The following is a 26,022-nucleotide window of genomic DNA, read 5'->3' as shown; positions in this document are numbered from 1 at the left end:
ACAAAAATAAGCTCAAAATGGATTAAAGACCTAAATGTAAAACTATATACTTCATATATACTTATATATATATATATATATATATAAACTTTTATATATATATACTTTTTAAAAAATTTTTATTATTTTCTTTTTTGTGGTACGCGGGCCTCTCACTGTTGTGGCCTCTCCGGTTGTGGAGCACAGGCTCCGGACGCGCAGGCTCAGCGGCCATGGCTCACGGGCCTAGCCGCTCCGAGGCATGTGGGATCTTCCCGGACTGGGGCACGAACCTGTGTCCCCTGCATCGGCAGGCGGACTCTCAACCGCTGCGCCACCAGGGAGGCCCCTATACGCTTTTATATACTATAAAACTCTTAGAGCAGGGGTCCCCAACAGTTGAGCCGCACAGCAGGAGGTGAACAGCAGGTAAGCGAGTGAATCTTCATCTGCCGCTCCCCATCGCTCACATTCCCGTCTGAACCATACCCTCAGCCCCCACCCCGCATCTGTGGAAAAACTGTCTACCACGAAAGCAGTCCCTGGTGCCAAAAAGGTTGGGGACCACTGTCCTAGAGGAAAACATAGGCAGAACACTCTTTGACATAAATCACAGCAGTATCTTTTTGGACCCATCTCCTAGAGTAATGGGAAAAAAACCCAAAAATAAACAAATGGGACCTAGTTAAACTTAAAAGCTTTTGCACAGCAAAGGAAGCCACAAACAAAATGTAAAGAGAACCTACAGTCTGGGAGAAAATATTTCCAAAAAATGCTACTGACAAGGGTTTAATTGCCAAAATATACAAACATCTCATACAGTTTAATATCAAAACAACAACAACAACAAAAAAAGCCCAATTAAAAAATAGGCAGAAGACATAAATAGACATTTCTCCAAAGAAAACAGACAGATGGCCAACAGGCACATGAAAAAATGCTCAATATCACTAATTATTAGAAAAATGCAAATCAAAACTACAGTGAGGTACCACCTCATACCAGTCAGAATGGCCATCACTAAAAAGTCTACAAATAATAAATGCTGGGGAGGGTGTGGAGAAAAAGGAACCCTTCTACACTGTTTGTGAGAATGTAAATTAGTGCAGCCACTATGGAGAATAGTATGGAGGTTCCTTAAAAAACTAAAAACAGAGTTACCATATGATCCAGCAATCCCACTCCTGGGCATGTATCTGGAGAAAACTCTAATTCAAAAAGATACATGCACTTCAGCGTTCACTGTTGTAAACAGTAGCACTATTAACAATAGCCAAGACGTGGAGGCAACCTAAATGTCCATCAACACATGAATGGATAAAGAAGATGTGGTGTACAAATACAATGGAATATTACTCAGCCATTAAAAAGAATAAAATAATGCCATTTGCAGCAACATGGATTGGCCCAGAGATTATCATATTAAGTGAAGTAAGTCAGAGAAAGACAAATACCATATGAAATCACTTATTTGTGGAATGTAAAAAAATGATACAAATGAACTTATTTACAACATAGAAATAGACTCTCAGACACAGAAAACAAACTTATGGTTACCAAAGGGGATAGTGGGGCGGGGGGGGGGGGGGGGGGGGGGGGGGGGAAAGAGATAAATTAGGAGTTTGTGATTAACATACACACACTACTAAACATGAAATAATTAAACAGTAAGTTCCAACAGTACAGCACAGGGAACTATACTCAATATCTTGTAATAACCTATAATGGAGAAGAATCTAAATATATATATATATATGCACATACATATGTATGTATAACTGAATCGCTTTGCTGTACACTTCAAACACAACATAATAAATTATACCTCAATTTTTAAAATATACCAAATGCATAAAAGCCCTTTGAGTTCATAATACTCAATATAAAAAAAGGCCCCCATTCCCACAAAAAAAAACACACACAACTCTTTGAACCTTCAGAAGGTATTACAACATCAACTCCTGATGCTGAAAATTGGCTCAGATGAAGGAACTAATTTGGTTGACTCCCATTTCTAACCCAGACCTCTCCCCTAAAATTAATCCAGATCCCAACATCTATCAGCCTCTGTCTCCAATTACATGTTTAATAGACACCTGAATATTATCATGTCCTAAAGAATGCTTAGTTTTGCTTCCAAACCTATTCCTCCCTCAGAATCCCCTCAGTCACTTAGATTGTTCCTTCCTATATCTCATATCCAATCTATCAAGAAAATCCCAAATCCAATCACTTTTATCATCTCCACAACTAGCCCTCTAGTCCTACTATCTTTTTTCTTTCTTCCACTCTTGCCCACTTCATTCTATTCTTTGCAAATCAGCTAGGGAGATCCTTTCAAACTGTTATTCTGATCACGTCAGTCCAGTGCTCAAAACTCTCTTGTGACTTCTCCCTCACTTGAAATAAAATACTACAGTACCTTTATAATCTGGCTCCTGGATACCTTTCTGACTTCTTCCACTTTCCTGCTCATTACCAGCCTCTAATCAAACTGGTTTCCTTGCTTATCTCAAAGATAACAAGCACACTTGGGCTTCCCTGGTGGCGCAGTGGTTGAGAGTCCGCCTGCCGATGCAGGGGACACGGGTTCGTGCTCTGGTCCGGGAAGATCCCACATGCCGCGGAGCGGCTGGGCCCGTGAGCCATGGCCCCTGAGCCTGCGCGTCCGGAGCCTGTGCTCCGCAACGGGAGAGGCCACAACAGTGAGAGACCTGTGTACCGCAAAAAACAAAAAAAACAAAAACAAAGAGGTCTTCCCGACCACCCTATCGACTGTAGTACCCCAGAGCGCATGGCCACTCACCATCTCCTTCCCTTGCACAAATAGATACAGCCACCTGCCTCTCTATCACATATGTCTATTGGTTTACACTGTCTATTTGCTATATAAGAGTGCAATGTTTATCTGTTTTGTTTAGAACAGTGCCTGGCACATAGTTGGTGTCAATAAATATTTGTTAAATGAATTAATAAATCTGAAATTGACATATTTTTAAAGTATCAAGGTTCTCTCAGGTATAGAACACAAGGCCACGCTATCATATATCCTTTATTACAGAGACTCTATAATAAATAATATAAACAAATAATATAATAAAGTTTCTCTAGAATTTCTATGAAAGTTAAACAGTTATCTTCTTTCACCTCTTATTTTCCCAGACTGAAGATCCCCAAATCTCTACATCAGATTGCTATGGAAGCTTTACCCTCCAAAACCTTCATTGAAGTCTGAGAATCTCACTCTGTTTATTAGGAAGTGACTCATTGACAATTATGCCACAATCAAAGGGAAAGTTAACAGGCACTATCTCCTCACATTTCACTTCAGGAATTCCTCACAGCTTAAGGCAAGACTTTTAATTTAAGCAACAGCCACATCCTGTGTCAATGACACTGACATTTGTAGAGAAATATGTTTGCAAGTAGCCAGGAAACAGAGCTTACATTTGATTTCCTTTCCTTTAAAATCTTAGATTTGAATTTTAAACACCTATGGTACAGGTAAAGCAAAACCAGACAACCAAACAAGGCAAGGGGGAGGGAAGGAACAGTATTTGCTCTTCAAACATTTTCTGAGCATCCTGACATGCTGGGAAGAAGGGTTGGTATTTTCAGTTGGCCTAATAAAGGTGAGCCTTCTGAGAATACGGTGTGCACTGGTGCTTTCAAGGTTCAGTCTGTGAGAAATAAAAGGGGAAGAGTATACCAAAAAGTATTCCTGGCCTAAAAAATAAAAATGTGAGGAATGTGAGGACAGTTTTCCCTAAGTTTGTGGGTGTGGATGATAGCTGGGATAGCTCTCATGAAGGTTTTAGGTCCACCTTAAGTTGGTCAAATAATCAGTCTTAGGGACTAAGAATTTTGCAAAGGGCATCACAACTTCTAAGCAAAGACATATGCAAAGTTCTCATTCAAAGCTCCATTTTTTTTTGCAGTACGCAGGCCTCTCACTGCTGTGGTCTCTCCCTTTGCGGAGCACAGGCTCCGGACGCGCAGGCTCAGCGGCCATGGCTCACGGGCCCAGCGGCTCCGCGGCATGTGGGATCTTCCCAGACCAGGGCACGAACCCGTGTCCCCTGCATCGGCAGGCGGACTCTCAACCACTGCGCCACCAGGGAAGCCCCAAAGCTCCATTTTTAATATTCTTCTCTAAACACACAAAGTTCCAGAGCAGACTGGGCACAAACCAAAGAGAACTGGGTCCAAATTCTAGTTCCAGCACTAGATATATGACCTCAAGAAAATTATTTAAACTTTATGATTCTGCACCTCTCTCTGTAAGGTTAGGGTTGACAGAGGTAAAAGTACCTATTTTAAGGACTTGTTATGAGGATTAAATAAGAGAAAGGGTGGAAACTGTTAGCACCAGATCTGGAACCCTATATGTGCTGGGTAACTCTTTGCTTCTTTCATCCTTTAATCTAACCATCTAGGATAAAAACATCAGCAGAGCTCTAATCCCACAGAATATTTTTGCTTTAAAAATTCTTCAAGTAATAAGATTGCCCCTCCCCAAGCTTCCTTGCCTCTCTACAAAGATCCCTATCTCCCAGCAGGCACAATCTGGAGTTCATCAAGACTAATCTCATTGTGCCCTTTATCCGGTACATGTCGACAGCAGCCCGCCAGCAGCCCCAGATTCCCAGCTTACCCTTTAACACCCACACCTAATCCCCACAGGGGCTCTGCACTTTCCCTATTCTGTCACCCACCATCTCCCAGAAACCCCTCCCCACTGTGCCCTCTAGAATTCACAGCACATGGTGAGCAAAATCTCATCCTTAATCCCATCTCTAAAGGGAATTCCTTTCAGAGGAGTCCTCTAAATATCCCTTCACCTGTTTGCTGTAACCAACACCTGGCTCTTCCATGCTTCTGAAGCAGCAAGGGGCTTTTTCCTCTGCAGTCCTGGGTTGCATCAAGCTTATAAGCAGGGGAGGTGTACTCCTTCCTTCCCATTGCCTCTCCCAGACCATCCCCCAATCCTTCCTTCCTAACCCCCAGTTTAAATACTCCCACCATATAACTAGCACTCAGCACCCCGACTTGTTTCTATCGCCTAATAACTCCAGATTCATACCTCCTCCCTAACATGTTTTAACTCCTGATTCATCGACATGCTCTCCAACCCTACTCCTACCTTAATTCTCAATATTTTCAATAATTTGAAACACCCAGGCCTCCCAATTACTTGAACTTGCCTCTTCCAATGATCTTTTCTCCATCCATTCTCGGTCACTCAGTCCGACGGTGAGACTCTAGACTTCTGCCATCACCAGTAACTGCAATACCTCCTTATTCTCAATTTCATGCATCTCACTTTTTGGCCACTACCTTCTAGCCTTCCTGCTCACTCCCTTCTATACCCCGACTTCAACAATCTTCAATCTCACTGAAATCAACAATTCACTGAGCCTACCACCTTCTCACTGCCTGCTGTTCCGATGTCCTTTCTTTGCCCCTTATCCAGATTAAATCTATAGTCAATCATTGTAATTGCTCCCCTGCATGCCCTTACCTACTCTGGATTAATCAATGGCCAAGCCCCCAACCTCGGTCATAGCCAACACTTCCTGCTCCATGCCAGCAGGTAAGCAGCTGGCCTCGGTAGCTAGAAAACAAACAGCCACACTAACTGGTCTCACTTTGAATTTCACGACCACAAGCCCTCAGGTGGGACCTCAAGTGGGTCCAACCCAGCAGCCATGCTGTGTTCCTTTATCCATTCACTTCTAAATGAATATGTAGTATATTCTCCTCTCTCCTCAAACTGACAATACCTCACCTGCATCCTCCGTCTCATCTATCTCCCAGAGAAAAACCAAGGAGATCAGAAGAAAACTTCCCCCAAATCCCACCACCACATCTATACAACACCTCTGCCCCATATAGTACCTTATCTTCCATTTATCTAGCTCAGTATTTTTCAAACTTTCAAGTCTCAGGACCCCTTTACGTGCTTAGGAATTATTGAGGATCCCAAGGGGCTTTTATTTATGTGGGTTGTACCTATCGTATTTACTGTGTGAGAAATTAAAGCTGATAAATTCTTAAAATATTAATTCATTAAAAAGTGAATAAGCCTGTTATATGGCAATATAAATAACATATTTATGTGAAAAATAACTATTTTCTAAAACAAAAAAATGTAGTGAGAAAAAAGCAGTATCATGTCTTTGCAAAACTCTTAAATATCGGACTTCATGGAAGACAGCTGCATTCAATCTGCTGTAATATGTTTTTCTGGTTGAAGGATATGAAGGATTTCAGCCTCATACAGATTCACAGTTAGAAAAGGAAGGAGCATTTTAATAGCCTTTTTAGATACTTGTGGATATTCTATGATACAACACCAAATCCCAACAAGGGACAGTTTCTTAAAGATTAGCTGCAATGTGGAATCTGAAACTGTATCAATGAACTTTTCCCACCTTGTTACATTAAAATCCATGGGTCTATCTTGCACTTTGAATAGACCTTTGACTCATACATGATTCTCCAACACCATGTACTGGTCAACTGGAAAAGATGTTTCCCTAAGTTATGCAGATCTTCCAAACGCTGGCACATTGCATTATACTATATTAAAAAACCACATTATTACTATCACCACTAATTACATCAGAAAAGGCTTTAAGTATCAGAAGGCTGTCACGTGAAAATTTTAATTCTCTCAAAAAGTGTGTTCCATTTAAAAAATGACTAGCTCAGCGAGCACCTGAGTTGCTTTTCCTCTGACAACCATCACAGGACAGTAACCAGCAGTCTTTATGGATGCTTCCCATTTAGTCACTCAGAATTTGTAAGTGACATGTATTCAAGGGTGAGATTTAATAAAAAAATCAGTAATTTTTACTTCTTCAAGGACACTCTGAAACAGAATTGGCATCATCGTTACTACCATGATTGAGAACACGTGCAAGTGAAGCATACGATGACCGCTCATACTGCTGGGCTTGGGGTCGCTGCTGAATCGGTGCTAACCAGCAGTTCCATAAACCGTGGCTTTTAAGACCATCAGTTCAAATACAACAGGACAAAAAAAGGCAGATGATGTCTTAGTATTTTCATGTAAACAGTTTGGACCCCACGGACTCCTCAGAAAGGTCTCTGAGACCCCTGGGGGTCGACTGACCACACTCTGAGAGCAGCTGTTCTAGATGAACTTTCCATGTTACCACAAGAGGCCACCTCCCTCTCAGAATGCATCAGAATTTCCTCCTTTTCTCTCCTACACTGTCAATTCTCCACTCTCTGTAGTCATTCCCATCAGCATGCATTACACTGCCCTCTACCCATTTTAAAAAGACCTTCCCTTTCACCTCCCTTCCACCTCCAGCTATGGCCCATTTCTCACCTTCCCTTGAAAGCAAAAGTCTCCAAATGAGGGCCTGGCTTGGTAAGTAGGAGAAGGGGGAAGAGAAGGAGGGCAATCCCTACATATGAATGAGGAGTGAAATCAGCACCTACTCACTAATTAATGCTTTCTGGAATTAAGAAGAAAAATAAACCCAGGCACCTGACACTCCTAAAGGTTTTCTAATATACCAGCGACATAATACAAACCTTTTTAAGAATTCTTTTTAATTTACTCTGCACAGACAGCGTCTAGCCACCACATTGCACACACACCCCCTATGATTTCAGACATCAAATATTAACACAAAGTGAGTAATGCAAAAAGAAAGGGGGTTAATCAGACACTCTGAGAGAAAGAAAGAAATGACACTGATTCAACGAGAGCTGCTCATGAGGCTTTTTGTTTTGGTAGATTAATTTGGGAGTCTGATGACTAAGAAGAAAATTTAAGCTTCTCAGGTGACTGCTGTTGATTAGTACCACTTTTTTTTTTAAATTAAAGAATGCCTTTGCTTAATTCTACAGTTTATGGATTTCAGGTGTTTATCTGAAGTCTGTGTCCACCCCAGTAGTGTAGAAGACTTTGCTCACTAGCCAACTGAAAGACCTCCTCTTACTGATTCTGGATGGTACGTGACAGACGATGAGCATTTCAGACTGCGAACTGCTGATGTTTAAATACATTACCCTAATACGCTTTAAGCACTGCCAAGTGTAAACCTCGTTAGCTCCCAGCATGCGGCCAAGGCCTGGATTTCATCGCGACAGCCTCGCAAAGCGAAAACAGGTATATAAAAATGCTTTTATCATCAACAATATTATTATATCCTCCTTCACCTTGTGAAGTATTTAAAGGAGCTTTTTTTTCTTTCTCAGAAGGATAAACAGCGAACATAGGAAAGGCAGAGAACACACTTTATACAGCCACACATTTTAAAACCTGAGATTTTTTTTTTATCTTTTCTTCTTTGACACCCTTATTCCTCATGCCTCAAAATGGGAAGTGTCCCAGGATTGATTCTCTGTACTCTGAAAAGACTTATTTGTGGATGACGATTACATTATCATTTTGATTCAATGAGGAATAGGGGCTGACAAGGTGTTAAGTTGAATGCATCAGCTTGTCACTAAGAAATCAGGATTTCACTTTTGTGTATGATTGAAGTTTTTCATAATTAAAATGTCCGAGAAAAAGAACAAAGAAACCAGGATTTCTGAAATTCCCTTTTTCAAAAGAAGAACCAACTTTTGTTTTTGCGTGGAGTGCAAAGAGATTCCACACTTGAGATGGAAAATAGCAATCCTAGCAAACAAGTTAGATACCAGAGCTGCCCAGTGCCCACCCCACACAGTCAGGGGTCGGACCTGTAACAGGCAGAGAGCATCTTGAGCCCAAGAGGCCAGGCAGCCAACACCTCCGGCTTATTCAGGCCATGCTTAGTCTTTCCAAGTGAGGCCAGGTACTAGTCAAATAGCTTTCGAGCCCCAGCCTCTCTAATGAGACTTCAGTTAATGAACAACAACTAGAAACAAACATGTTGGCAGAGCTCAAAGGGACACACAACACACAATTTATTTTTCCCTTGCTCTTAGTAGATAGCTATGTGAGCGATGTATTAAAATTGCAGTTAAAAAAGCTTCATTCCCATTTTAAAGAAAAATGTAATGACAACCAAACGTAAAAGATATCTCAAAAATTATACAGACAAACCCAACATCTCCCTCCTCCGAGGCTCGGAAAACCCTCCTCACCCAGAGGTCCACCTACAAAAGGCTTCCAGGCCCGGGCACCCTCCAGGAACTTCACAAACTGATTAAACTCATCATTAAATCTATTAAAACAGTGGAATGCAGGGAAATCTAAACACAACAGGCTATTAGAAGGGAGAGTGAGGACTGGTGAAATCAAAGAATATTAACAGCGAGGACCACGTTTAACAGAGGCAGATCATGCCAATCCCCAGACTCACACGATCCTTTGATGGCTCTCCATTGCTCTTACGACAAAGACCCCGAATCCTTAATATGAAGTACAAGTTCCCACACAGTCTGGCCACGGCCTACCACCAACCCCCGCCCCCCATGCCCTGCACCTTCCATGCTCCAGGCCTGCCAGCCCCTGCATTTCAGAATGTGACTTTGCAGCCACTGTTCCCCCTGTCTACAATGTTGTCCTCTGTCCCCCACCTCTTGTCACCTTCCCAACTCCCATGGCTCAAATGTCACGCAGTGGAAGTCTTTCCTGACCTCCCAGTTGGCATGAAGCCCCCTTTGCTATCTCTCACACCATGTCTCTCCTACATAGCACCCATCACAACATCAGTTCACATTTATTTGTGGTTCTCTGATTAACACCTGTCTGCCCCACTAAATTAGAAGCACCAAGCAGGCAAGCACTCTTTTTCCCACTCGACATGGTATCCTGCATATACAGAACAGTGCCAGGCAAAGAGATGAGGTTCTCAAACAGCTGCTGAGTGACTGAGTGGACAGCCTCCACAAGATTCTCCCAGCGTGTAAGGCTGACCAAGCCACAACCTCATGAGTCATTAAATTAGCGTCAAGAGGACTCCAGAAAAACGAGGTCCCTTTGCCAACAAGCCCATAAGTTCATGCAGTGCACAGGTGTTTTACTTCCACGTTAAACCTCAGCGCAACACTAAACAGAGCTGAAGCCTTCCGGAAAGGGCCATCCCTCAAGGAGACAGTCTACAGCAGGGGTCTCTGCCTGGAAAATGCCTGATTCTAGCCAAAAGCTACTATTGAAAAAAAAAATGCTCCCTTTCAGTATTAGGCTGGTTGGTCTCTGTCCCCCCAAAATTCTTTGCAACTACAGGCCTTCTCATTACCCAAAGAAAATACCTATGTGAGGGTACTCATTTCCTAGGGCTGCTACAATCACTGACCACAAAGTGGGTGGCTCAGCACAGCAGGAATTCGTCCTATCACAGTTCTGGGGACCAGACATCTAAAACCAAGGTGTCAGCAGAGCCATGCTCCGTCCAAAGGGAGATTCTTTAGGGAAGAAGCATTCCTTGCCTCTTCCACCTTCTGGTGGCCCCAGGTGTTCCCTGGCTCGTGACCCCATCACTCTAATCTCTGCCTCTGTGGTCACAATGCCTCCTGCCCCTGCCAGTGTTGTGTCCTAATCTCTTCATCTCAAGATCCTCAATTTAACCACATCTGCAAAGACACTTTTTCCACAAGGTCGCATTTCCAAATTCCAGGGATTATGATATCTTGGTATCTTCAGGTGGCCATAATTGAGCCTCCCACAATGAGCAACCTAGAATTTGAACTAAAGCTTCCATTTCCCAACACTCCTGGGCTTTCATAACATAAGCGGGGCAAAAGCTTCTCAGTACATTTACCTAAGTTTAGTCAACAAATTGATGCAAAACAGAGGCCAGATATTGGAGTAGACACTGGAGATAGTAAAATATGCAGGACCTGGACCTTGGACTCAAGAAACCACAGCTGGGGGACCAGGACTTAACTAAAAATGAGTATTTCAAGTCACCATGACATCTGGGCCAGCACAGCTGTCATTATTTTTAAATCCTAAAGTTGTCAATTTACAAATAGCTTTTTAAATTTTAATAAAGTTATACACTAAAATCCCTCTGGCTAGTCAAGCTAGGAGATCACACCCCAAAAGAGCCTGACCAGACTAATGGCACGTCCTCCAGCGCTTCCTCATTGTTCATTCAGCGTGTGCCGTTGTGCTTTCGTGGGCCACCGCGTGGCTTCTGTCATGTAATTTTTTCAAGGCACAGTAGTTGATTTGGGAGGATGATGTGTGACTTGTGGAAAGGTAAAGGAAGGGGAAATGAGGGCATTCACCATTTTACACTGAGAAAAGATGTATGATTATATCTATTTTTGAAGTAAATACTGTGGAGCTGCATGTCAGGGTTAGGGAAAATAGCACAGGAACATCTGCACGGGTCTTAAACAGTGGTCCTATGCTACTAGCTCAGTCAGCTTAAATACCGGAGACAAGTTCTTCAATTGCTCAGTCCTTTTGGCAAGAATTATCACAATACATATGGTGAGCTATAAAATACTTCTACCCTTAGACCCAGGAATCCCTCTCTTAGTTCTTTCTAAGGAAGTAATTAAACAGAGGGGAAAATGTCATATACATGAAGATATTCACTCCAATAGCATCTATTATAGAAAAGTAGAAACTGAAATAACTCTATAAGGGCATGATTTCGTAAAGTATGGTATATTAATCTGATAGAAAATGATGAAGCTATTTAACACTGTTCATATGAACAGCATATGGAAATACGAAAATTGATACAGTCGAAAAGATTATAAAAGAGAATTACAATTAAAATGAATTCAAATTATGAAAAACATTGATACAGGTTAACAAATTATGGAAGATACTAAAAAATTCAAAATATCTGTGGCAAGCTGAGAAGGTTATGGGTGATGGTTTTCCCTTTTCCCTGAGCTATGCACTGTCAATACTGCAAAAAAAAAAAAAAAGAAAAGAAAGAAAAGTTAGTCATAGGGCAAAGGATTGAGACCATTTAAGATTTTCTCTGTCACAGTAAAATGCTAAGATTTAAGATAATAAAAAATCATAAAGAAAACGTCAAGTTAAAGAGGATTGTGAGATTACGAGAGAAGAGGCAGTTCAGAACAGTGGGAAGGCCTAGGACTAGAGGCAGACAAGCCTGGGCACCTTTTGGTTGATCCCTCAGTTCTCATCTGGGAAATCAGGAAAAGAAAGCCAGCGTTTCAGATTTGTTATAAACTCTTGAAAAAACATACATGTTATGTTACTTTATATACGTTAAATACATGTTACATTGTTGACGTCTAATGAATTTAAGCCTCTATTTTTGAAGAGTATATGTAAAAAGAAATAGGAAAAGCATGTGTGTTAATGGGGGTGGGATGGAAAGGAAGCAAAGTACATTACAAGATACTACAATTATACAAAATTAATGCATCTAGGAACCAAAATGTTCACTGAAAGAGGTACAAAATAGAAGAGAAGGAAAACTCCTGTAATGTTAAATTTAAATAGGAAGTATCATTATGAACTTTTTAAAAGTATATTTCCCAGCTCTTTCCACTGAAAAGTTACCCTGGTAACAATGAGCCAGTGCCTAGTTCCTTGTTTCCAAGCACCCGTCCCAAATGAAAGGAACCAGAACTTCTTTGAGAAAAGAGTAATTTTCTGGTCAGAAGCAGGACAAATCCAAAGCGAGCCTGGAACATCTTATTTACCAAAAGCAAAGAGTACTCAAAGGCTGAGGGTACAAGCCAGCTTAAAGGGACTCCCACTGACCTCACTGGGACAATCTGAACAACTAAGAGAACACAGTAATAGATTACAATGGACTGAATTTAAAATAAAGAATTCCATGAGTTTATACTGATATAAAAAATTAAGAGAGAAAGAAAAGGGAGTGGAGGGAAGAAAGCTTTTCTTTACTGAAGGATGGCAGACAATAAATAGAGGACAAAGAGTTAGAAAAATCACTACTTTTCAAACATCAATGTAATAACTGATTCAGAAAAGGATCACCATGGATGCCAAAACGAGTGGGTCAAAGGCTGCTTGGGAAACAGGATACCCATGGTGTCATCCATGCCGGGACGAGGTACCTCCTGAGGAGATACAATAGGTAGTAGAATCTTTCCTAACCTGCACCCCAAAATCTATCGTGAATCCAAGTCATGAGGAAACAATCAGACAAGTCCAGAATGCGGGACCTTCAACGAAATAACTGGACCTGGGTTTTAAGTCAATTTCATGAAAGAACAATAAAAGGCAAGGCTCTGTTCTAGATTAAAAGATATACAACAACTAAATGTAATGTAAGAACTTTGATTAGATCCTGGATTTAAAAAACAAAAGGCAATGAGCCATTTGAGGTGGGGAGTGAGGGGAGAGATCTGGTACATTTTTAAATAGACTGGATATTATATATTTCACACCACTGTTAATCCTCCTAAGTATGATAATGGTAAGAAGAATGTTCTTATTCTTAGAATACAAACACTGAAGTATCTTGATGCCTGCAATTTATAGTTAAATGGTCCAGCCAAAAGAGGAAATGTGTGTGCATGTGTAGAAAGTGTATGTGTAAAAAAAAAAAAAAAAAAAGGCACACAGGTGTTAAAAATGTTAACAGTCGGGCTTCCCTGGTGGAGCAGTGGTTGACAGTCCGCCTGCCAATGCAGGGGACAGGGGTTCGTGCCCCGGTCCGGGAGGATCCCACATGCCGTGGAGCGGCTGGGCCCGTGAGCCATGGCCGCTGAGCCTGCACGTCTGGAGCCTGTGCTCAGCAACAGGAGAGGCCACAACAGTGAGAGGCCCGCATACCGCAAAAAAAAAAAAAAAAAAAAAAGTTAACAGTCAATCTAGATGAAAGGTATCTATTGGGCATTCACTGAATTCTTTCAATTTCCTGTAGCTTAAAAAATTTAACTATCAAATAAGAAAAAAATGATCTTAAACACTGAATCTGATAATTCATATTGCACATGAGCTTGGTCACACTTCTTCTGAATCTTGTAAGCACAGAGTATGTGGAAGCAACCAAACTTTCCTCAAAAAAAAAAATATATATATATATTTGCTAGAATAAATCTATGTTCTGTCTAGCTTTAGCCTGAATGGACTACTGTGAAATATACCTCTGCCTCACCCTGCACCTCCCCAGAGAGGTCCTGTGAGGGAAGGAAGACCTGCTCATACATGACATTTTCCTATCAAGCAAAGAATCCCACCTTGGGGAGGTAGAAAACAGAAGTAGCCCAAGTAACTGCTACTGGAACAAACAGAGACAGTATAATCCAGCAATCTGCAAGCATATTACAAGACATATAACTGCCAATTTCCTCTGCACTCCCCTCCCATCAGCAAGACTTTCACTTTAGAGGAGGTTACTTCCATGCATGATGGAACAACAGGTGCATAAGCAAGAAAAGGAAGGTGCTGGTAAAACTGAGAGCATTCGCACTGCAGCACTGGAGTTTACTTTGTTTGCATCTCAAACCCACACATGTGGGAAAATCAGACACAGGACCGACAGAGAATGTTCAGAGCTAAAGAACACCACCCCAGAATGGCAGGTGGCTTAATCTATCAAAGAGGGTGCTGGCACGTGGCAAGGCCAGATGGCTGGATCTACTACAGTTTATATACAGAAGGCTACTTTTTATATATTATACTTGGTTATTAGGGGACACTGGCGGTCGTATTACCAATATTTCGGAGCCCAAAATTCTGCACTTAATGGTAAAAGCCAACTGCATTCTTTTTGTTTTGTTTTGTTTTGTTTGCGGTACGCGGGGCTCTCACTGTTGTGGCCTCTCCCGTTGCGGAGCACAGGCTCCGGACGCGCAGGCTCAGCGGCCATGGCTCAAGGGCCCAGCCGCTCCACGGCATGTGGGATCTTCCCGGACCGAGGCAAGAACCCGTGTCCCCTGCATCGGCAGGAGGACTCTCAACCACTGCGCCACCAGGGAAGCCCCAACTGCATCCTTATACTTATACTTAGGAATGACTCATTTTTAAAAATGTAAACAGAAAAGACTGGTAAGGGAAAAAAAAATCCAAAGGCATTTTGAAAAGTGTCCTATTTAATTTTAGATGGTCCAGTGTCTCTCTTCCAGCTTGGGCAGAATGCCCTTCTTGGGGATTTGGAATCATTATTCTGTCTGTTAGATTTAGAGCATTTAATCATACGTGACATTTAAAAGTTACTTGAGCAGAGAGAAAGACTGTAGAAAAGTTCACAGAGCTATGTTTTAAATTTACTCAATTTTTACAGTGGCCTTCAAAAATACCAATATACTACATACACTTGAGTACATCTTCACACCATTCAACTACAAGAGTTGTGAAACTATAAACAGTTGTTTAAACTATGTCAAGAAATACACATATAGAATCCCCAACTGTGATAAGAACACTGAAGGAAATGTTAAGGGTATTATTTCTAAAATAACGTGTTAATTGTAATAGGGAGAGAAAATGCTCTTAAGAGATGGGAAGGTAAACACTGACTTCCTAATCATTAAAGCAACAGGAAGCTGTTTCAAACAAAAAAACAATTAAACGAGATAATTAAAAATAAACATACCCATCTTTGGTCTGATCCACCACACCACTTAAAAGTTCCACAGTCTTTGGATTAGGCTGGCTTCCTCCAAAAATATTCAAATATCGAACGACGAAGTCATTGGGAGACATGAAAAATTCACCATTTTTTTCAATGTTTGCATACTGTTTAAAAAAAGAGAGAAAATATATTTTGTTCTCAAAAGTATATAACCAATATGTGAAAAAGCGGAGAATGTTCAATGGATGAAATATCAGACATGACAATATACTCTTCCCAAGGACAGTTATTTCCCATCGCTCCAAATAAAAAGCAAAACCCCATTAAGTTTGCCGAGTTTTATTTTTATACCAGCGGTTCTCAACTGCAGGCAGCTTAGCCTGACTGTCCAGCTTACATACACCAATGTCCCCCATAGCCAAGCACAACGCACAAGGACGAGCCTTCTCTGTACGCTACCTGACTTTCTGGGGTGGAGTTCTCTAGCTCTGAGCTGCCTCTGTTTTCACGTTTCCTCACAGGGGACATCTGGCAGTGTCTGCTGACAATTCTGATTGTCATAACTTGGGGGGAGGGGCAGAAGCAGAAACTGGCATCTACTTGGTACAGGCCAGGGATGCTGCTAAATATCCACAGTGCACAGGACGACCCTCCACCCCAATAACAGAGTCACCCAGCCAACTGTCGACAGCGCTGAGCTTGAGAAACCCAGGTTTACAGAAATTTAGGACAACTTTTGTCTTGTTCTTTAGCAAGAACATAGTTTGTTTGTTTTTTTAAAAGTAGAATTCTGAAATCATGAATGAAAACAACCCAATTCTTTTGCCCCCTTTCCTGTTTCAAAGGCAATAACGTTGAATAAAAAAAAAAAGGATAAGCTGGAAAGCAAACTGTTTAACAACATGGCTGCTGTGAGATTTTATGGAAGCAGGTAAGAAATGCTGCTGTGGTTAGTGTCCTCTCCATTCTAGAGCAGAAATGGTTAACAAGAATAAGGTGGCGGGATTTCCCTGGTGGCCCAGTGAATAAGACTCCACACTTCCAGTGCAGGGGGCACAGGTTCAATCCCTGGTCAGGGAAGTTCCACGTGCCGCGCAGTGTGGCCAAAAAAAAAAAGAGATTAAGGTGGCATGTGATGCTTTTTCACAGCGTTCCCCCAGGTCTTGCCTGCAAGACGTTCCAGTTCACATAAGTGGAGCCTGCTCATTTCTGTTCTGTGGAGGACCGGGGGCTGTGGGAAATGCTGAGAAACAACATGGGGATCACACATATCCCTGTGGAGCAGGGGAGGGCCTCTTGATCCTTGGGATCAAACAGTGATTTGGGGGGTGGAGAGATGAGGACCATGAGCTACAAGAAGAGAGCTAGTTGGGTGACAGCAGCCACAGTGATGGGAGAACACAGTGAACAGAGGTGCAATGAGAGCATCTCTGTTCCCTCTGTAACTGCAGTTAATCCCAGTTAAAACTGTTTTAAAAAGTCACTTGTCAGGGCTTTCCTGGTGGTGCAGTGGTTAAGAATCCGCCTGCCAATGCAGGGGACATGGGTTTGATCCCTGGTCCGGGAAGACCCCACATGCGGAGCAACTAAGCCCGTACGCCACAGCTACTGAGCCTGTGCTCTAGAGCCCGAGAGCCACAACTACTGAAGCCCGCGCACCTAGAGCCCATGCTCCACAAGAAGAGAAGCCACCGCAATGAGAAGCCCGCACGCCACAACTAGAGAAAACCCACGCACAGCAACGAAGAACCAATGCAGCCAAAAATAAATAAAAATAAATTAATTTAAAAAAAAGTCACTTGTCATTTCTACATTTCAGTCATTCCAATGTGGGATAAGCTCTTGGTTAGATACTCAGTTATGGGCTTTAGAGTCTGTCGGGCCTGGGCTGCAGAGAGCTCTGCTTCTGCCTCTGCCTCTTACCACCTGTAGGGTCTCAGGTAAGTAACTAAAGCTTTCTGGGCCTCTGGCTCCTCACCTGTAAAATGGGGATAACAACACTACCCGCTCTTAAGGTTGATACTAGAAATAAATGAACAATCATGTAACGCACTTAGCACAATGCCCTACACACAACAGGTATTTTATAAATGTTCTAGATTATTGGTTTTTGTTTAACATTTTTTAGCACAGTACAAAAGAAAAGCTCAAAGACGGCCCACTAATCCTACTATTCTTCAGCTAGCAATGAATTTGGCTTTTTGCAAACGTAGAAGGATTATACTTTGATTTTCCTAACTGAGGCAAAACAAGACAGAAATATAAAGGAAATGTCACTTCTAATTACAGCAATCCTATGATTTAGAATTATACCTATGTGCGCTTATAGTAGTGAATAATTTATTTATTTAAAAACACAGTTTAACTCTTCTCCCATCAGTAGACATTATTAGATTACTGGATTATCTCCAGTTTTGGGTATTTTTTTAAAAAGCTAAGGTAACCAGCTTTGTATGTAACATTTGTCCAAATTCCTGGCAAATTTCAAAGGCTACACTCGAGGAAGAGAAATTGTTGAGTCAAAGGAGAGCATCTTTAAGGGTCTTGATACTTATTAACACACTGCTCTCCAGAAAGATTGTATCAATTACAGTCTCACCAACGGTGTGAGAACATAGCCTTTTCCCCCTTTGTCTATCATACTTGTTGTAAATATTTTTCGAGTTTAATATTTTTATATAATTGAGGCTGTAGATTTTTATCTCCTTTGCAATTTCTTCCATTACTTCTAAGTTTAGAAACTAGTTCTTCCTCATCTCAAGAATAAATATTCACCCACGTTTTCTCTTAGCTTTATCTTGAATAGGTTTATCTTTTACCTTTAAGTTTCAGTACATTATCGGTACTTTGCTTTTCTATGTGGTCTGAAAAAGGATCCTCCACATTGAGTCTTTTCTACTTACTCTCCTGGTTGTCCTAGGATCATACATCAAATCATTCTCTCTTCCCCCATTTAGGATGTAATGTTTACCACATACTAAATTATCATATGGTCACCAGGGAAAGCCTTGGCAAGCAAGCCCATCTTCAGTACCACTTCTGATCAGTTGTCAATGGCTTCCTAAGGTCAAGATGTACTCTGACCAAACTCCATGGGAGAATGCCAGGATGGGCTGACAGCTCCTGTCATCACTGCAGCAGGAAATGTTTCAGGTCTATCCTAGGCAGTGACCTGTCTACTCTTGCAAGATTACATGCATCTTAATTGCTATAACTAGAGGGAAAGCTCTGCCAGGACAGGACTTTTTCCCTTTCTCACTGCTATATCCTCAAGTTCCAGACTGTCGCCTGGCAGATGGTGAAACATGTTCAATAAATATCTGCCGAAGGAACGTGAACTTACAAAACAGAAATAGAGTCGCGGATGTAGAAAACAAACTTGTGATCACCAAGGGGGGAACGGGGGCAGGGATAAACTGGGAGACTGGGATTGACACATACACACTACTATATATAAAACAGATAACTAATAAGGACCTACTGTATAGCACAGGGAACTCTACTCAGTACTCTGTAATGACCCACATGGGAAAAGAATCTAAAAGAAGAGTGGATATATGTATATGTATAACTGATTCACTTTGCTGTACACCTGCAACTAACACAACATTGTAAATCAACTATACTCCAATAAAAATAAAACAAAACATTGCATTACTTTTCTCCTGCAAGTCTTCTTGGCCATAATCACTCTGATTTTCCCCAAATGATCTTTAGAATCACTGTCAAGCTACCGACCCCTAAAAAAATTCCACCGAAAATGGAAATTAAAACTACAATGCGATACCACTACTCATACACAAGATAATTAAAAAGAAATAACCAATGTTTGCAAAATGTGAAGCAAATGTAACTGGTGAAGCACTTTAGAAAACTGCTTGGCAATATCTACTATAACTGAACATACACGTAAGCAGAGACCCAGCAATTTCACACCAAAAAACAAAAACCCCATGCTTTAGCATTTTAATGTCCACAGCAATATTATTTTGATAAGTATTTTGTTACTTGTTTTCTGGTTGTTTTGTATTATAGTTGTTCTCTGTTCTTTTCTTCTTCTTTTAGTCTTGTCCCTTGTTGTTTGATGATTTTCTTTAGGGATACATTTGTGTTCCCTTCTCTCTAGTTTTTGTGTATCTACTGTAGGTTTTTTGATTTGTGGTTACCATGGAGTTCATATATGTTGACCTATATCTACTTGTTTTCAACTGATTAAGTCATATAAGTTCAAACACATTCTAAAAGATCTACATTTTCTATTCCTCCCTGCCACATTTTGTTTTTGAGGTCATATCTTACATCTTCATTCTGTCTCTTAACTCTTTATTGTAGTTTAGTTAATTTTACAATTTTTGGCTTCTAGCCTTTATACTGGCTTATTTAAGTGGCTGATCTACAGCCTTTACTATATACTTGCCTTTACCAGTGGGATTTTTCCCTTCCTGTAATTTCTTATTGGAGCTTTTTCTTTTTCACTTAAAGGCGACCCTTTAATGCTTCTTGTAAGGTCAATTTGGTATTGACGAACTCTTACAGTTTTTGATTGTCTGAGTAGCTCTTTATTTCTCCTTCAATTTTGAATGATAATCTTGCTGGGTAGAGTATCCCAGGTTGTAAGTTCTTCCCTTTCGGCAATTTAAATATATCATGCCACTCCCTTCTGGCCTGCAAAGTTTCTGCAGAAAAATCAGCTGACAGCCTTATGGCGGTTCCCTTGAATGTGACTTTGTTTTTCTCTTGCTGCGTTTAAAATTCTCTACCTTTATTTACCTTTTGCCATTTTAAGTGTATGTCTTGGTGTGGGTCTCTTTGGGTTCATCTTGTTTGGAACCCTCTGTGCTTCCTGTACCTGGATATCTGGGAAGTTTTCAGCCATAATTTCATCAAATACCCTCTCTACTCCTTTCTCTTTTCTCCTTCGGACCCCTAAAATGCAAATGTTAGTACACCTGATGTTGTCCCAGAAGTTCCTTAAACTATCCTCACTTTTTACAATGTTTTACTTTTTGCTGTTCTTATTGGGCAATTTCCATTACTCTATCTTCCAGATCACTTACATGCTCTATATCACCTCATCTCTTGTTAATTCCCTCCAGTGTATTTTTTTTTCATTTCAGTTATTACATTCTCCAGTGCTGGCTGGTTCTTTTTTTATATTTTCTAGTTCTTTATTAAAATTCTCACTGTGTTCATCTATTCTTTTCCCCCGTTAAGATTCTTAGTACTAATGCTTTGAACTCTTTATCAAGTAAATTACTTATCTCTGTTTCATTACTGGTTTTTTCCCTTGTTCTTTCATTTGAAACATTTTCCTCTGTCTTCTCATTTTGTTTAACTTTCTCTGTCTCTATGAAATTAGGTGAAACAATTACCTCTCCTGGCCTTGAAGGCATGTCCTTGGAGCATCCATATGCAGTCTGCACGTGCCCAGTGGCTTTGGTGGGACAGAAAGATCTGATGTGAGCACGGGCTGCGTCTTCTCCAGGGTGTACTGGCAGCTACCGCCTTGGTAGGAGGTGGAGCTGGAGTTGGAGGGGCTAGAGCCAGAGCCATGTGCAAGCCAGGGCTTCTCCGCTCAGTGGTCATCACAGCTCTATTGGGGGTGGGAGCTGGGTCTCTCTTGGCTATGACAGCAGTCTCTGCCTTGGTTTGGGACATGGCCAGGGCCTGAGGGCTTTAGGGGTGCATTTCTGTGCGGGTTTCACTCTTTCCCCCATGTGTGTACCTTGGGTAGAGGCTGGATCGGGGCCAGAGGGGTTGGATCGGGGCCACAGCACTAAGCTGGTCCCACCCCACAGCAGCATTATTTTGAATAGTGAAGAAATGGAAAATAACTCAAATGTCAACAGTAGAATATTTAAATGAACTGTGGTATATTCACACAATGGAATAAACTAATACCAACTACACATGACAACATGCATGAATCTTACAAATAAAGCAAGAGTGAAAGAAACTAGACACAAGAATACATATTGTATTATTCTATTTATATAAAGTTGAAAACCAGGCAAACTAATATATGGTGTCAGACAGCCAGTTACTCTTGGAAGGAGCGGGTGTTAACTAGGAAGGGCATCAGAGGGCTTCTGAGGTGCTGGGTACCTGGGTGTGCTCACTTTGTGAACATTCATGGAGCTGTACATTTATGATTTGTGCACTTCATTTAACCCTCAATAAACAGTTGACATTTAAAAATCTCAGATATTTTACCTGCCTCATTTTTTTAGAGGCGATAAATCATCTCTTAAATGTAAGAACATGTTAATTTGGACACAAAGAACACAGTTTTCTGCAGTTTTAAAAATCAGCTCATCACCAAGGCTGGGGTGGTCTGCCTGTGATTAAAGTAAACATGTCAAAGGTTTTCCTTGGATTGATGGAAAGAGGGTCCCTGTCAGGGGAGTGGACTATACCTTACAGCTACCACATCTTTGAAATGTTATTTAATCCTTCTTTGGTAACAGATTTTACAAATGACCTGAAGCTTCTCTCCCTTACAATTTTTGGAAGTTTTAATATGATCAAACATATATACTTATAAAATGGGAAGGCTTTTAGGATTCCTTGCACAACCTAGTATAATACTAATTGTGATGGTTAATTTTATGGGTCAACTTGACTGGCCAACAGGTGCCCAGATTAATCATTGTTTCTGGGTGTGTCTGTGAAGGTGTTTCTGGATGAGAGTGACATTTCAATCTGTGGCCTCAGTAAAGTGGATTTTCCTCCCCAATATGGATGAGCTTCATCCAATCCATTGGGGACCGAATAGAATAAAAGGTGGAGGAAAGAAAAATTCACACCTTTTATCCTTCCCCATTGCTTGAGCTGGGACCTGTCTTCTCTGGCCCTCAGACTAGGATTTACATCATCAGCTCCCCTGGTTCTCAGGCCTTCAGACTGGGACTGAATTACAACACAGGTTTTCCTGGGTCTCCAGCCCGCAGACAGTATATCATGGGACTTCTCAGCCTCTAAAATGGATGGTGTGAGCCAATTCCTCATAATAAATCTCATTAGATAGATAAATAGCTAGAGCTAGAGATGGAAATATCTCCTACTGGTTGTTTCTCTGGAGAACCCTGACTAATAAGCCAACTGTCAACATGAAGACGCACCACCACAGCCAATGAATACAGTAGCAAAGGAAAGGAATGTGTCACTACACTGTATGCTCAGAGGCCAGGGGGCCTAACTGGCCTGCTCACCACTGGTGGAACAAAATAGTCTATCAACTGTGAACACACCAGAACTATAATCATCCAGCCACCCATGTTTGCCACAAATCATTCACATCTGAGGGCTGAAGGGCAAATTCTCCTTGACTGTTTTCTAGCCACAGAGAAATGCTGTGCACACCTGATCACTACGTCTGACCATTCTTCACCCCGATTCCCTGTTATGGTGTGGAATAAAGTATAATTAAGAATTTGCATATGGATCAAGTATTTTATGTTATTAAGGAATTACTATTAATTTCATTAAGTGCACAGTGATATATATTATGGCCATGAGGGAAACTGTTATTATTTGGAGCTGTATGCCAAAGTATTTCGGCTGAATCATGGTGACAGCTAACTTACACTGAAATATATCATTAAATATATATATGAAACTATATGACAGATATTAATTTAAATTAAGTGGTGGTTCTGTGGGTGTTTACTGTACTACTCTATTTTCTGTATTTTTATTGCTGCTGCTGTATTTTTTTAAATAATCTGAGTTGACGTCATAATGTGGAGAAATGAAAACTTCCATACTCCCAAAAACGTGTACTGACACAATCTTCTTGAGAGGCAGTCTGCCAAGAACCAAAAGCCTTAAAGTGTTGTAAACCCACTCTTTAATCCAACGGTGCCACTTCTATGAATTTATCCTAAGAAAATGCTAGCTATATGCAAAAATGTAGTTTCAAGGGTATTCATTACAGTGGTGTTAATGATAGCAGAGAAGACAAGTAAACATCCAATAATAGGGAGTGGCTAGATAAATTATGGTAAAACAGCCATATACAGTAATATGATAGCAATAAAAATAATGCAGGAATGCTTTCAATTATAGGAAAAGGTATTCATAACATCTTAGATGAGGGAAAAAATGGATACAAAATGGTATTTTTCCTCCTGTTAAGGAAAATAATTATATTCATATACAGAGACAAAGAAACAGGGAGAGGGAAATGGATACATGTATATATAAACATATAGACATAAATATATATGGATCACAACTTACATTTCTTTATACACATCTGCCTTTTAAATTTTCAAAACACAGGAACTGTTTTGTCATAAGAAAAAAGTTTTTCAAAGAAGGAATTATTTTTCCAATTTTGCCTACAAACATTTTTTAAAGTATATATTATGCTTTTGTTGACAAAGAATAAAAGATCGGTCATTTTCAACCAAATGGTCCTTCAAAATGTCTTTAACTTGCCCGTTCTCCATTCTCCCTGCTACCAAAACCCTCATCAAGTTATTAGGGTCTCACACCACAATTACATCCGTCGCTGCCTAACCCATGGTCTTGCTGCACCAATCAAATCTCAGACCCACACTCCATGTCGCTGGATAACTCAGAAAACCTTCAATGGCTTCCTATTGTTTAGCAGAAATAGCAAACTCCCAATTCTCTTTCTAATTTTGTCACCCACACACTGTAATACTTGGCAGACTCCTCGGCACAGAGTTGAATTTAAATAAACATTTGAAGAATGAGCAGGAATCCTTCAATCTGGAGGCTGTTTGCTCCCAAACCCACCTCCAGGCCTTCCCTCCAATGTGGTCCTGTTTCCCAGAAGCCTCGGCTGCCCTCCTCAGTGCCTGCCCAGCTCCCACGAGACCCCGGGGCTCCACAAATTCCCTCTCCAAGGAGCCTTCTCTGACCTCTCCCCACCACAGGGGCTGCTCCCTCCTCCCATTTCCTGTGGCATTTGCTTTAACCACACAAATGACCCTTGACTGTGCTGACTTAAGATTTTTTTTTACCTTCTGCATGCCTGTAAATCTGGTCTCCTTTTTCTGCACATCCCACTCACTGCGAATTTCCATGGGGTTTTATTTAAACTGTAAGCACTCAAATACACACCTGTTTAACATGAAGCAGCACGGAAAGTGTTAGGCAGAGGAAAACCCCATGTCAACGTTTAGGTTAGAAACAAAACTGACTACACCTAGACCTCAACTTCTACATCCAGACAAAACATTACCCGCCACATATCACTAGAAAAGCCTGCATAAAAAAATTCAAACACCTTAGGCTGGGCGTGCTTTATGCCAAGTTCCACCCTGCCTACCATTCTAGTACCATTGCCTAAGACCCTATGCTGCAGGCCACTGCCACACCTGGTGCTCTTAGAGCTCTTTGCTTTGGTCATGCTATTGCCTTTGCCTGGAACGGTCTTCCTTTGCTCCACAACCCTCCTCCACCTTCTCCATCTGATAAATACCAGCTCAAATATCACCACCTCCCGCAACTTTTAATGACCCTCTCTAGGAAGATGTAATTAGCCCCACATCATCTCCCTGCTAATTAATGCTACATAATGCAGGTCAACCATATTATTTTTTTACACTTAAACACACACACAGTGAGATAGTTAAGGGCAGGAGCCATGATTTATGCATCTTTATATCCCCAACACCTGACACTGTACTTAACATACAGTAAGCAGCTTCAAAAAACGAAGTGGAATTGATTTTAACTCTTTTCAAAAAACTAAAATAAGCCAGAATTGGGCCCATTTTAGCCCACCAGGACCCCTCTTTCCTTATCTGTTTTGGTTCTGCTAGCTCTCTCTGCTCTTCACAGCTGCCACTCCCCTGTTACCAGCACATCTGGTCCAAAGGGTACAGTGAAGCTTCTCTCCACCTCCCCTAAGCTACAGAAGAATCATCTAACTAGTTTAGCAGAGAGAAGGTTGGGATATTTATAAATAAGGAAAGTCAGGAAAGAGTCACAGAAAGTCAGCAAAGCAGTCAGGTTTACAGCATGCTCACAGCTGATCCACGCTTAACTGAAAAGCCCAGCCCCAGCAGAGACACGCCTGGTCCAGCCCCCAGGCGCCTCTCTCCCTATTCTTCCCCCATAACAGCGTCTGCGGCAGAGAGTAAACAAGAGATCCTCAGCGTGCGGAGCCAAGGTGGATTTGTGTTGGTACCACACTACCCAAGCCTGATGAGATCACCCGAACCTCTGCCAGATCCACAGTCCCTTCCAGAAACTGCTGACCACTGTTTTCTTCAGGGACAGTTACCCCACATCATCCTCTCGGACTCTAAGTCATATGGAACTCTCACTCAAAAGCCACGTAGTCCCAGCCACGCCAAGAGAAGGCAGCACTCCCCTACCTGGTCCCAAAGATTCCAGCCCAGCCTTCCGGCCCTCTGACGCAGAAGCCCCACAGGTGGCTCTCCAGAACTCTGCATGGACTGCTACCCTCGTTGGGTCTACCTGACCAATCTCATTTGTCTCCAGTAAAGACTTGCCTGCTACTGAGATGTGGCAGCTGGAAAAAAGATACGTTGTTCCAAAGCAGAATCTTAACCCAGCCTCACCAGCCACCACGTGCCATCAAAAG

The 26,022-nt window shown here is 41.4% G+C and overlaps 1 protein-coding gene across 7 annotated transcripts in view; it reads right to left on the bottom strand.

The window, feature by feature from the left end:
- Positions 1-26,022, bottom strand: part of SLC25A13 (solute carrier family 25 member 13) — a 332,699-nt gene that overhangs the window by 187,546 nt on the left and 119,131 nt on the right. For all 7 annotated transcript variants that reach the window (XR_003795231.1, XR_003795234.1, XR_003795232.1 and 4 more), the window contains one exon: positions 15,459-15,601. Coding sequence is in view for 3 of the 7 variants with exons in the window: in XM_029233546.1 (XP_029089379.1) it covers positions 15,459-15,601 (143 nt within the window). In the remaining 4 variants the exon portion in view is untranslated. The remainder of the gene's footprint in view (positions 1-15,458; positions 15,602-26,022) is intronic.

Source organism: Monodon monoceros, unplaced genomic scaffold (genome assembly GCF_005190385.1).
Source record: "Monodon monoceros isolate NGI ecotype Baffin Bay Population unplaced genomic scaffold, NGI_Narwhal_1 Super_Scaffold_2, whole genome shotgun sequence".
In the NCBI taxonomy this organism is placed as follows: domain Eukaryota; kingdom Metazoa; phylum Chordata; class Mammalia; order Artiodactyla; family Monodontidae; genus Monodon; species Monodon monoceros.
This window is presented reverse-complemented; position numbering and strand designations above follow the sequence as displayed.